Source organism: Grampus griseus (genome assembly GCF_964374135.1).
Source record: "Grampus griseus genome assembly, chromosome: 5".
Taxonomy (NCBI): Eukaryota; Metazoa; Chordata; class Mammalia; order Artiodactyla; family Delphinidae; genus Grampus; species Grampus griseus.
Window position 1 is genome coordinate 52695847 of NC_138998.1, and position 13609 is coordinate 52709455.

The 13609-nt window shown below is 34.6% G+C and overlaps 1 protein-coding gene across 1 annotated transcript in view; it reads left to right on the top strand.

Moving 5' to 3' along the window:
* The window catches only part of NAALADL2 (N-acetylated alpha-linked acidic dipeptidase like 2), a gene marked incomplete at its 3' end in the record, with an annotated part of 1060707 nt that overhangs the window by 402848 nt on the left and 644250 nt on the right, over positions 1-13609 (top strand). Inside the window, exon 3 of the mRNA XM_082654140.1 lies at positions 5173-5446. Coding sequence (XP_082510266.1) covers positions 5173-5446 — 274 coding nt within the window. The remainder of the gene's footprint in view (positions 1-5172; positions 5447-13609) is intronic.

Consider the following 13609-nt stretch of genomic DNA (forward strand, 5'->3'; position numbering starts at 1 on the left):
TTTTCATCAAACTGAGTTAAGTTTCAATTCAATTAGTTTACTTGCCCTGTCCAAAATACTGCAGAAAGAACTGCAGTTAGGAGCAAAGAAAGAGAGTTGCAGAGGCAGAGATCAGATACAGCAATGAAAGAACAGGGAAGAGAGCAAGATGAGGGAGTAGAAAATACTAGCCTGTATTCACCCCTCCTCTCCCCCACCAAAAAAAAAAATTAGATACCCAAGCACTAAAATAGGTCTGGGAGGGCTATAGCAACACAGTGGATCAGAAAAAAAAAAAGGAGAAATGTTGTGGGGGAGATCAGTTTAGCTGGGACATCCAAAGATGGCTAGGAACCAAGAAGGGTGGAGGCTATTGGTATCAACCATGGTCCCAAGTGGTTGGCTCTGTGGAGGATCCTAACAATCTTGTCACTCAGGACTGTAACACCCCAACAGCCACAAACTCCCCACAGCTTTCATGGTGGGAGGCCCCAAAATGTTCATTGGCATGGACTTCAGTGACCTGATGCTTAGAGGATACCAACAGCTTTCACCACTGAGGTAACCAAAAGCCATCACTGCTGCAGACTCTCAGGAGAGGGAGATGCTGCTGTCCCTCCCCACACCCAAAAGAATTGCTGTTGCAGAGTCCCCAGAACCAGGGCTGCCACCACCCCCCTAACCGTGCACATTCCCCAGAACTCAGAACCATGGCTACTCTGCTATACCTGCACTTTAGACCTGGATATAGCTGCCATTTCATGTGTTCTTGTGACTTAGGCAATAGAGTCACTGCCACTGTAGGCTGACCAATGTCCTGGATCCTGGGAGCTGCTATCACTCTACAAGCACCTGTACTCCAGACCCTGGCTTTGTGATTACTCTATGGGTGTCCATTCATCAGACACCCATGCCACCCTCACTGTAATAGCCCTGCAAGCCAACCAGGCACCAAGAGGGATCCCTTCAGCCAAAACATCCTACATGGGAGAAAAAGAGATGGGGAGTCCCCAGCAGCCTTTGCTACCAAACAGCCCTCACTGCTACTGTGTATAGTCACAACCTTGGCCACTGAGGACCCCTACAATCTTATATCAGACAAAATAGACTTACTTTAAAAACTGTAAAGACACAAAGAACGTCATTTTGTAATTACAAAGGGATTGATTCATTAAGAGTGTGTAACGATTGTAAGTATATAGGTACTGAACATTGGCACCTATATTAAGCAACCATTAACAGATCTGAACAATATAATAATTGTTGGGGACTCCAATACCCAACTTTAAACAATGGATATATCATCCAGACAGAAAATCAGTAAGGAAATATTGAATATGAACTACACTTTAGACCAAATGAACCTAACAGACATATACAAAATATTCTACCCAACAGCAACAGAATACCCCTTCTTTTCAAGCACACATAGAACATCTCCAGGATGGATCATAATTTAGGTCAGAAAGCAAAACTTAGCAGATTTAAGAAGTATGAAATCGTATCAAATATCTTTTCTGACCACAGTGGTGTAAAACTAGAGCTCAATAATAGGAAGAAAGCTGGAAAATTTTTAAACATGGAAATTAAACAACATACTCCTGAGTAACCAGTGTGTCATGGAAGAAATCAAAAGGGAAATCAAAATACATCCTGAGAAAAAATGGAACAGAACATATGAACACTTATGGGATGCAGCAAAGACAGTTTTAAAAAGAAGTTTATAGTGATAAATACTTTAAGAAAAAAGAAAGATCTCAAATAAGCAATCTAACTTTACGCCTGAAGAAAGTAGAAAGAGAACAAACTAAGCCCAAAGTTAGCAGAAAGATGGGAATAACAAAGATCAGTAAATAACAGAAATCAATGAAATAGAGACCAGAAAAGCAATGGAAAAGATCAATGAAACTGAGCTGTATTTTTGAAAAGATAAACAATATCAACAAACCTTTAGCTAGACTAAGAAAAAAGAAGACTCAAATAAAATCTGAGATAAAGGAGGAGACATTACAACTGCCACCACAGAAATACAAAGGAACTTAAGAGACTACTATGAACAAATATCAGCCAACAAATTGGAAGCCTAGAATAAAGGATAAAATCCTTCAGAATAAATTTAACCAAGGAGGTGAAAGACCTGTACACTGAAAACTTTAAGACATTGATGAAAAAAATTAAGACAAATCAATGGAAAGATATCTCATGTTCTTATTTGAAGAACTAATATTGTTAAAATGTCCACACTACCCAAAGCAATCTTCAGATTCAATGTAATCCCTATCAAAATTCCAGTGGCATTTCTAAAATCTATATGGAACCACAAAAGACATTGAATAGCCAATGCAATCTTGAGAAAAAAAGAACAAAGCTGGACACATCACACTTGTTGATTTCAAACTATATTACAAAGCTATAGTGATCAAAAGATTATTTTGTCATCCAAACACAGCAATGATCTGTTTGATCAAAAATGATCAATGAAACAAATTAATCATAGAAAATAGGTCAATGGAACAGAATAGTGAGCCCAGAAATAAACCCAATATATATGGTCAATTAATTTTTGACCAAGGAGGCAAGAACACAATGGGGAAAGAACAGTGTCTTCAATAAATTGTGTAAGGAAAACAATGTACACATGCAAAAGAAACCCCTATCTTACTCCATCATAAATATTAACTTGAAATGGATTAAGGACTTAAATGTAAGACCCGAAACTGTAATACTCCTAAAAAAGAATACTTCTTGACATTGGTCTTGGCAATTTTTTTTGCCAAGGAAATGATTAAAAAAATAAAAAGGCAATCTATGGAATAGGAGAAAATACCCAACGTATAGCTAATAAGGGGATAATATATATTATATATAAGAAATATATATATATAAGATATATATATAATATATATATATATAAGAAATATAAATATATAAGAAACTCACACAATTCATTAGCAGAAAAAGAAAAAAAAACAGTTAAAAACTGGGCAGAGGACCTTAATATTTCTCCAAAGAAGATACAGAGATGACCAATAGATACATGAAAGGTTCTCAACATCATCAGGGAATACAAAGCAAAACCACAATGAAATATCACCTCACACCTGTTAGGAGATCTGTCAAAAAGACTAGATAGCAAATGCTGGTGAGGGTGTGAAGAAAAGGTAAAATTGTACACTGCTGGTGGGAATGTAAACTGGTAGAGCCATTATGGAAAATAGTATAGAGGTTCCTCAAAAAATTAAATCTAGAACTACCACAATTTAGCTGTACTACTTCTGTGTATATATCCAAAGAAAATGAAGTCAGTATCTAAAAGAGATATCTGCACTGCCATGTTTATTGCAGCATTATTCACAATAGCCAAAGTATGAAAACAACCTAAGTGTTCACGGACAGATGAATGGATAAAGAAAAGTGGTGTGTATATACAATATACACATTTAATAATATTATTCGGCCTTAAAAAAGGAGATCATGCCATTAGCGACAATGTAGATGAATTCAGAGAACACTGTGATAAGTGCGATAAGCCAGACCAAGAAAGCCAGAGACTGCATCATATCACTTACATGTTGAATCTTAAAAAAGTCAAACTCTTGGAAACAGGGTAGAATCATAGTTGTCAGGGACTGGGCGCTGAGGGAAATGGGGAGATGTTGGTCAAAGAATAGAAGCCTTCAGTTATAAGATGAATAAGTTCTGAGAATCTAACATATAGCATGGTGACTATAGTTAACAATACTGTATTGTATTCTTGAATTTTGCCAAGAGAGTAGATCTTAAGTGGTCTCAACGCACACAGGCACACGACTAAGTAACAAAGGTGAGTTGATGGATGTGTTCATTTGATTGTGATAATAATTTCACACCATACATGTATATTAAATCATCATGTTGTACACTTTAAATATATACAATTTCGTTTGTCAATTATACCTCAAAAAGCCTCCCCACCAAAAAAAGAAAAAAAAAATACAAGGCTGACCAGTATTTTTCAGAATAAAAAGTAGAATTCTTCCCATAAGTTTTTCCATAAAATTTACATGACACTGATGATTGGTTAAATTAGATATTGTTTTAAAAAAGAATAGAAATAACCTTAAAAAGATAGAAAACAATTGGTAAATTGTCATCGCACCTTCCTGTATACACCAGCTTTTAAGCTGTGTCAACAGACCTTTTTTCTCCAGTAATGCTTTCCTATACCATCCTATGTATTTTTTTCTATTGTGCCTGTTTCTTATTCTTTTTTCAAATATGTTTCATTGAGGGTTCTTGAATAAACAGGGTCCTAAAATAAGGATGTGTGAGAAAAATAATTTGATGGGCAAAAATGACAACTATAGTAAAATTTCCACTTAGGTATTAGTTTGGATAGCAATAAAATGCTTATAGGAAGATTTTTTTGCCGAAAAAAGAGCTGGTTCCTTTGCATTCTAGCCCAAAACAAAGCAAAACTTTATTAAATTTTTATTTTTTAATTTCCCATATCTCATGCTTTTCTAGGTTCTATGCATTTTTTAAACAGAGCTTGTCTGGTTTCTAGGATGTCCTAAGCAAAAATAGTGTCATTATGGGTTATGGAACAAGTATAGGAATAAATATATAGACTACACAGCAAGCACACACAAAAATTAACTTCATATTGGTTTGACAATCTGTGGTTGGTTTTGCCACAATATACTGATTTTATTGCATATCATTATGTTCATAGCATCATGTAATTTGGCATGTAACTTGTATCAGAAGAGTTCCCTCTGAATCATTTTTTAAATACCAATATCTGTGTATTAATCACATAGCTTTATATGTAATCATATTAACTACAGTGCAGAACTGTCTCAATCAACATGACCCCTAGGTTTGGAGCCGAGTTTTAAATAGATTATGTTGTTGTCAATAGAAGGATCAGAAGTAATAAAAGAGCTAGTTGGTATTAATTCTTCTCTTCTCTGTAGCCCATAGAACTTTATTAGTTCTTAATTTGAGTTTAATTCATTCTGCTTTGATTTTCTATAATTTCTGTAAAGCTCATCACCTCTACCAAATTGTGAGTTTCTTGTGTAGCGTCCTGTCTCACGCATCTTTCACATCCCACATCTATTAATAATGGTTCGTATACTGAATCACCACAACTTGAAAGAATAAAGATTTCCTTTTTTTTTTAGAATATACCTTTTAAATTTCTTTCAGAAATTTGGTACAACTGTACAAAAGTGAAAACGACATAGAAATTTCAAAGAAGATTAAGACTCAGTGGACTTCTTTGGGCCTAGAAGACGTACAGTTTGTAAATTACTCTGTGCTGCTGAACCTGCCAGGCCCTTCTCCCAGCTCAGTGACACTAAGCAGCAGTGGCCAGTGCTTTCATCCTAATGGCCAGCCTTGCAGCGAAGAAGCCAGACAACATGGCAGCCAAGATCCGCTCTACTCATATGCAGCCTATTCTGCCAGTGGAACTCTCAAGGTAATATGACAATTTGTCTCTGTCATTTACAGTGAAATGAAATTAGAAAACAACAGCTTTCATCTAAATTGAACTAACTGGCAAGAAGCAACATACCAAAATAACCAGTAAATATTCTCAGTGTGGAGGTGCCAGGAAAGGGGAAGGAAGATTTGAATTGCCTGACCCTTTTCTTGTCATATTTTGAAAGTGAAAACATGTTAGAAGAATTTAATTTAAAAGTGTTGAGTGTGTGACTGAGTCATTCACAGTTTGCTTAATCCTTACAGTGTGAGTTCATTTCGTTCTTTGGTTCTGAAGAGGCAAATTTTAATAGATCAATGTGGACAGAAAGAATAGAAACGGAAGCAGTTGTGTTTTGAAATTGTGTATGCACACAAGAAATGAAGTGGAAAATTGATGTGATTACTCACACATTTAAGATTTGACATACAGTGTGTCTGCTTTATGATGGAAAATATAAACAAGGGACGAGGTGTGAATTATTGCTTTAGTCTTTCTGGGTTAGCTGGTTTTTTTGATGTGGTGGTTTTTTGGCATTGTGGTTAAGTGCACAGCTTCTAGAGCCACGTGGACTAGTCTCAAATCTCAGTTGCCCAATTACCACTGTTAATTAAGCATATAGGGCTGAGTTTTCTCATCTCTGTAATGGGGATAATAATAGTTCCAGCTTCATAAGCTTGTTATGAGAATTAAATTAATATATGTAAATCTTGGAGGATAGAGCTTAGCCTATGGTAAGGACAAGAGAGCAGTTAGAAACCATAGCATTTAATTGGTCACTAGTTTCCTTTATATAGGCAACTTTTCCATCTCCATGTAAGAGTCCCATTTGAACAAACACATTCAGTTTTTTTAATAAAACTATTGATTTCTTCTATAGATTTTATATGAATGAAATGCTGTTTCTGATTGTTGATTATTGGCACAGATTTTTAAGAATCCAACTTATTATTAACTGTGATTAAGATGATTAATTTAAATCACTTAAAATTACATTGCAGAAATAGATGCTTGTTCCCAATTTAAAAAAAATTTTTTTTGGGTGCGGCATGAGGAGAAGCAGCTAACCACTGCTTTGGCATTGTTCTTGTTCTGTGTTGTAACATTCTCTGATATTTAGCAGAACCGCATATAACCAGCACCACCTTGAAAGCCTTTTTATTAATTAAAAGTTAACATAATATTAAATGTCCTAGTGTAGGACTCATGATTTGACTTGATACACTATGTCTGATAGGCAATAATGGAAAAGTACTTGCGTACTAATGGAAATAGAGGGAGGCCGCCAGCATTCTTTCTTTGGTTCAGAAACTTTGGTCCCAAGTCGAGATTCTAAAGTTACCCCACATATTTTAGACTCCCAACCCTACATAAGCCCTACACATTTCCAGGCTCCTCTTTATCCTGGTTGATTCAAGTACAGCACAGTCATCTCCTTCCTTAAACAAAAGCATGTCCAAAACACAGAACAAGAACAAAACCCCAGAAGCTTGAGTGGATCCTTGGAATCACCCCCATCTATTTTCTTTCCAGTTTCCTCTGGCAAACATCCATTATTCCTGGACTGAGGTGATATGGAAAAGCCGTGGAACTATAGCTTGTGTCTCAGTTGCCTTAGTGTGTACCTCTTTAATAATTGCCTGGGCACATTGGATTTTTTTTTTTGTATTCCTGTGTAACCATATCTCTGTGGGATTTTCACACATTTATCTTATCAGTTATAAGTGTTTAAATTTTCTGTTTGTTTCATATAAAAGAAAACCAAGGTCTACTATAGAATCATGGAAGTAGTTAAGTATCTGCGAAGTCATAAGTCATGGAACTCTAGTATTAACTTGGTAGGAGTGTAAATTGGTGCAGCCACTATGGAAAACAGTATGGAGGTTCCTCCAAAAACTAAAAACAGAATTACCACATGACTGAGCAATTCCACTTCTGGGTATATATTTGAAGAAAACAAAAACACTAACTCAAAAAAATACACCCACCCCAATGTTCATAGCAGTGTAATTTTTTACACACACACACACAGGCGCCCACACACACACACACACAGGTGCCCACACACAATGGAATATTACTCAGCCATAAAAAATGAAATTTTGCCATTTGAAGCAACATGGATGGACCTGAAGGATATTATGCTTAGTGAAATGTCAGCCAGAGAAAGGAAAATACTCTATTTTATCACTTATGTGTGGAATCTAAAAAATAAAGTGAATGAATATAACAAAATAAAAAGAGACTCACAGATATAGACAACAAACTAGTGGTTACCAGTGAGGAGAGGGAAGGCGAAGGGCAAGATAGGAGATTAAGAAATACAAATTACTATGTATAAAGTAAATAAGCTACAAAGATATATTGTACAGCACAGGGAATATAGCCAATATTTTATAATAACTTTAAATGGAGTATAATCTATAAAAATATTGAATCCCTATGTTGCATACCTGGAACCAATATAATATTATAAATTAACTATATTTGAATTAAAAAATACCATTTTCAATAAAGAAGTGGTGAAAAAGATTTTAAATAATATAGCTATTAAAAGGGAGAAATAAAGTTAGCTATAGATGTAGAAGTGTATTCCATGTGTGAAATATTAGGCCTAGATAGAAGGGAATAATGTTAAAGGAACTAAAATGCAATTATAGATAAAACAAACACTTTGTATTTGAAGAACATAATTTAAGAAATTAACCGTGCAAATTAGATGACAACACTGGCAGTAAGTATTTTTAGAATTATGTTAATAATTCAAATCTATTACACTAAGTACATAATAATTTAAAGATTTATATAAATAAAGGACATAATGTGATATTGACTTTTTAAACTTTTACTATATTAGTATTATAATTTTCAAAAGCAAAGCAATTTCTTGGTGAGTATTTTATATGCATATAGAATACTTGCATATATTTTATATACATGTTTTAGATAGGTGTATTACTGAAACTCGCATATTCTAATTAATAGGACACTGGTGAATTTTCTATGTCTCTTCAGACTATTTCCCAATTCAAATCAAGCTTGAGAGGTTGCTGCTGATGACTCAGGCATACCGACTTTTTGATTTTGAATACACTGTATTTGCATGAATTTCTATCAGGCAGTGCCATTAACAAGTTCTTAAATTATTCCAGTCTAACTGCCAGCAAAGCTCCCCGCTACTTTTGCTTTTGTCAAGGTTATTTGTAGAAGAGCCATGCCCTTTTACTTTGAAGAGCTGTCATGTCCATTCATCATATGACCGTTTTGTATAAGCTTCCAATTTTTGCTTTCTGCTAACAGTCTAAACAGCATTTGTGATATCTGAGATCTACTTCGAAAACCTACTTAGTGCCAGCATGATGGATGGTGTACTTTGCAACATTTTGTAATTCATTGTGCACTGGAAAGGTGACATTGTTTACCCCATCATAATGACAGGTGGGTCAGTAAAATGGTCCTAAGGAGAGTTCTCCTGTCAGATGCAAAATACATATTAAAATGGATACATAAATAATTTAGCATGAATGAGGTTAGCTTCAGGGAATAAACAGTGATTTATATTTTTATTAAAGGGAAATATCAACTATAATATCATCATAATGTTAAAGACATTGATAGTGCTGGCAATGTCCAGTCAGTTTTATAAATAGAATATATGGCTTTATGTAATTCCTGTGCAGTTATTTCTTTTGTCCTTTGTGAAACCAGTGCAGGTACAGAAGAGTAAAGGGAACAATTAGTATTTAATACAGGTTGGTCAGATTGGGTCTACCATGTTCTTACTTTGAATAAGGGATTTGTTTTTATTCCAGTACATTTTATAAATGTTGAAGTTTTCTTTCTGTTAAGCATTATTTTGTATCGGGAAGACAAGTCAAATAATGCAGTTTTATGAAGAAACATTTTCAACAACTCATTAGCTGTGCATGAAATATTGTTACCAACACACTTCTCACTATCCCATTCCTCAGAAAGCATAGTTCAGGAGCCCAGACTAGCAACCTTCCTTACCAGTTGCACATCTGTCGATTGGTTGCTTCAATTCTCTAAGCCTCAAAAGTCCTTATCTGTATAAGGGGAATAGTAATAGTACCTCAAATGATTGTTGTGAGGAAGAAATGATAGAAACCATGTCAAGGGCCCAGAACTTAGAAGCACTCAATAAATGTTAGCTATTGTTATTAGTAGTCGGAATAAAGTAGATGCATTTAAATGGGAGAAATTAAGAAAATATCAGAACTATATATCATAAAATTTGGAGTACAAATGTTTACCACATTGTCTGAATACAGTCTTCCTGTCTTCTATTTAACATGACAAATATTAATCATTAGGGAGGAAAATGCCTTAAGTATGAATACATAATAAAATAAATATAATTCCCTGATATATAATATAATTTTTCATTTAAAACTGAAAGCTCAGATAAATGAAGTATTTTATTTTTGAATGCAGAATGGCAAAGCATGTCATGTTGGGCCTGAAGAGCGTTGCCTGTCTTTGTTTTGTGAAATTTCATGACATAGTTTAACACATGAAATCTGAACACTGCATCAAATATTTTGTCAAAAAGTCTTAAAGAGAAAATAATCGCTGCATGGAATCCTTGGATAACTTGTAATCAGATGTCTATTTTCTCACAGCTAGGAAGACTTTGTCTTCCTCTTTTATTCCTCTTATATTTTTAATATTCTCAAACAAAGGCAGCTTATCAGTGTTATGGCAGAAGGCAAAGCTATATGTATTTAGCTCTGAATGCTTCCTGTTACAGATAAAAATATCGGAAAGCTAAAGGAATAGAATGAAATTGTATTATTGTCTGGGTATGAAGATGAGGCTACTGTCTCACAAATAAAGAAATGTGAGCTTCGAGCAGTTTTTCAATGCTGAAAAGGATTTTGCATTTTATTTGTCTCCCCTCTTGTGGAATCCATCTTTTGGTCAATGGTGCACAATGTGAGATGAATGGCTTTGAACAAAGTTGTATGTAAGTGATTCATTTAAAAAAATCTACATAAAATCCCTTGGTTTAATATAACCTTCTGTTTCTGATTTCACGAGCTCTGTGCAGTAACTGAGTTAACAAAATAATTTCAAAGTTGGCTGCTTTTTTTGTTTTTTCAAGATAGTCCATGGGATTAGTTTCCACATATTTAAGGTATATATTTTTCCTGGATTTAAAATTTCATAGATAGAAGCATTTACAAATAAAAAAGTAATATATCACAACATAGTGTCCATAGTGAAATATTTGTTAGGGAGGTTACATCTTATTCCCGGGAAAGAATAAAAGCCTATTATACGAAATAAAAGTTTACAACAAAGATAGTTGAATTCACCTAAACAGTTAAAGTACAATGGACTATTTTTCTCCCTCTTCATTAGAAGAAATATAGCATTTTGAGTGAGAAAGTGTTTGACTAGAGATTTCTTTTTTCTTTTTTTTTTTAATTTATTAATTTATTTATATTTGGCTGTGTTGGGTCTTCGTTACTGTGCGAGGGCTTTCTCTAGTTGCAGCAAGTGGGGGCCACTCTTCATCGCGGTGCGCAGCCCTCTCACTGTCGCGGCCTCTCTTGTTGCGGAACACAGGCTCCAGACGCGCGGGCTCAGTAGTTGTGGCTCACGGGCCCAGTTGCTCCGCGGCATGTGGGATCTAACCAGACCAGGGCTCGAACCCGTGTCCCCTGCATTGGCAGGCAGATTCTCAACCACTGCTCCATCAGAGAAGCCCCTTGACTACAGATTTCTAATTTGACTAAAGTTATTTCTAAAGATTCTGAATCACCATAATTGTTGTTTGACAGAAAATTCTAGGTCAGGATTTTTAGTTTTAATATAAGTTAAAGCATACCACTTACAATGTTTTGATAACATAACTTTCTTAGCAGATTTAATATATAGTTTAATTTTCATAAAATGCCAGTATACAGTTTACAAATAAGATTTACCTCATTTCATTGAATGCTGCAAATTCAGTCTTTTCAGAACTAGAGAGATCTGTGCAAAAGTTGATCCTTAGGTTTATGCACTATTTCAGTACATTAATATAGTTGATTTTAAAGGAAGCAGAATTCTATCATATTACTTTCATGGTCTCCAGGAAGAATTCTCTTGAATGAATTTGCAACTCCTTCAATATCCTTACCTTAATAAGTTGAGTATCATTTATTAAATAAAGTACCCTTTGATTATTAATCTGTTTTTCCTTGTATTTTAATTTGATACTGAAAGATTGACTGATATAGAATTTAGCCTGCTGGCTGTCACTAATGTAACAAGAAACACTCAACATTTAGCAAGTATATACTGAGTGCCCTTTTTTATGCCGATCACAGGAGCAAAATTATCCATAAGAAAGTTTTGGACACTGCCCACATGTAGCTGGCAGTCTAATAGGGGAAACTTGCTATTAGGTAAGCAATTACACAACTGCATGGTGCCATCCTGCTATGAAAACTAGCAAGTTACCTAAATATTCTAGACTCCATTTCCTCATCTGTATAGTGGTCAGAAATATCGAGAAATATGAATGTTCTGAAGATTGACTGAAAACAACTGATGTAATCTCCATGGTAAAATGGCTAGTACAGAGGACATAAATGGTTAAGTACTGATTTTCTTTTTCCTTTTTTATCATAACAGCCCTGTCCAATTTAACCCTTCTTATAATACACACGTGCGTGCATGTGATCTCTCCCTCTCTCTCTTTCTTCCTCCCTCCCTCTCTCTTTCTCTCTCTCTCTTCCTCCCTCCCTCTCTCCCTCTAAAGTTCTGTATTCAAATTCCAGTTTTCCAACAGCTGGGGTTCCCTGTGAACCTCCTCTTGCCCTCATCTCTCTCTTGCCGTTACCCACCTCTTGCCCTGATCTACTTATGAATTTTTTCCACTTTGCCAAGACCTAGGCACGTGCTTCAACCCACATCTCTAATGCGTATCTTTTTTTTTCTAAATTACCTAGAAAATCCTTAAATAGTGCATTTTTTTCTTCCCAACAATTTGTTTTCTTAATTTAGTATACATTCTTATCCCAGGTTTGCATTATTTTGCCTGTTGACTTTGGAGATTATTGATGTAAATATGGAAATAGAATCCTGACAGAACTTTGCTTTACTTTGGTTAAATTTCTATATTACAGTACTTTTTAACTTAATTTTCTCTCCTTTAGATGGATGTGCTTTATATGTTAGATTATAAAACATTTCACAAGTTGTTAAAAATGATTACTATATGCCAAGACAAGTGACTACTCTGGCTTATCTTTGTTTTTTCTGCTTTCAAAACATGGTCACTGTACACAAATAAAAGAAAATAAATTATTCACTGTGCCATTAAGCACTGCATTTAGTATATCATTGTAGCAAATATTTTTTCAGCATGTGTTTATAGTACAGTAATAAAAAGTGATAAAATTGACCAGCCATCCCTTTTTCTGACCTTTTACACTGAAGACAGCAGAATGGATTGTGTGAATTCAGTTGGGATATACTAGTTTAGCACACTTGCTGGTGTCCCTTCTGATCGGTTGGGAGTCTATTTTAACTGATTAGTTCTTCTGCTGTTCTAGTAATTAAATATTTTAAATAACTAAATATTATTTAAACTTTTTAATACTAAAATACTTACTATTTTATATATCTGGATGCTTATGCCAACCCCATCTTAACTGGTCTTTATTAGCTAGAATACTAGTTTGAGAAGGAGTTTGAAAGGATTGATTAGTGATGTCTGCCACAAGGGTGGGAGGAAGCAGCATTGGCTTTCGTGTTTTAATACATTGTGGTTTTCATAATAAGGTCTATGATGGAAAGCCCTTCAGTGAACTTGAAAAAAAGAACTAAGAAAGTACTAACAGTCTTTGAATTTTGAACTCTTCATCATTACTAATATACTATTTTTTTAGAAAGAATAACAGTAAACATGGGAGATTATTCTGATTTTACAAGTTTTTAATAAACATAAGCACTTTAATTTGAAGAATATTCAAAAACTAGGTTACATAAAGTAGTAGTAAGTTTCTAAAGTAAAATTTGTATTTAGATGAATAGTACTTCTGATAACCCTGTATTTTGTCAGTATGAGAAATGCTTGGGTTTACCATTTCTGACTTTGAGTAGAAAATTACTGTTTTAGTCAAAGCAGGCTTTTCAAATATTCTG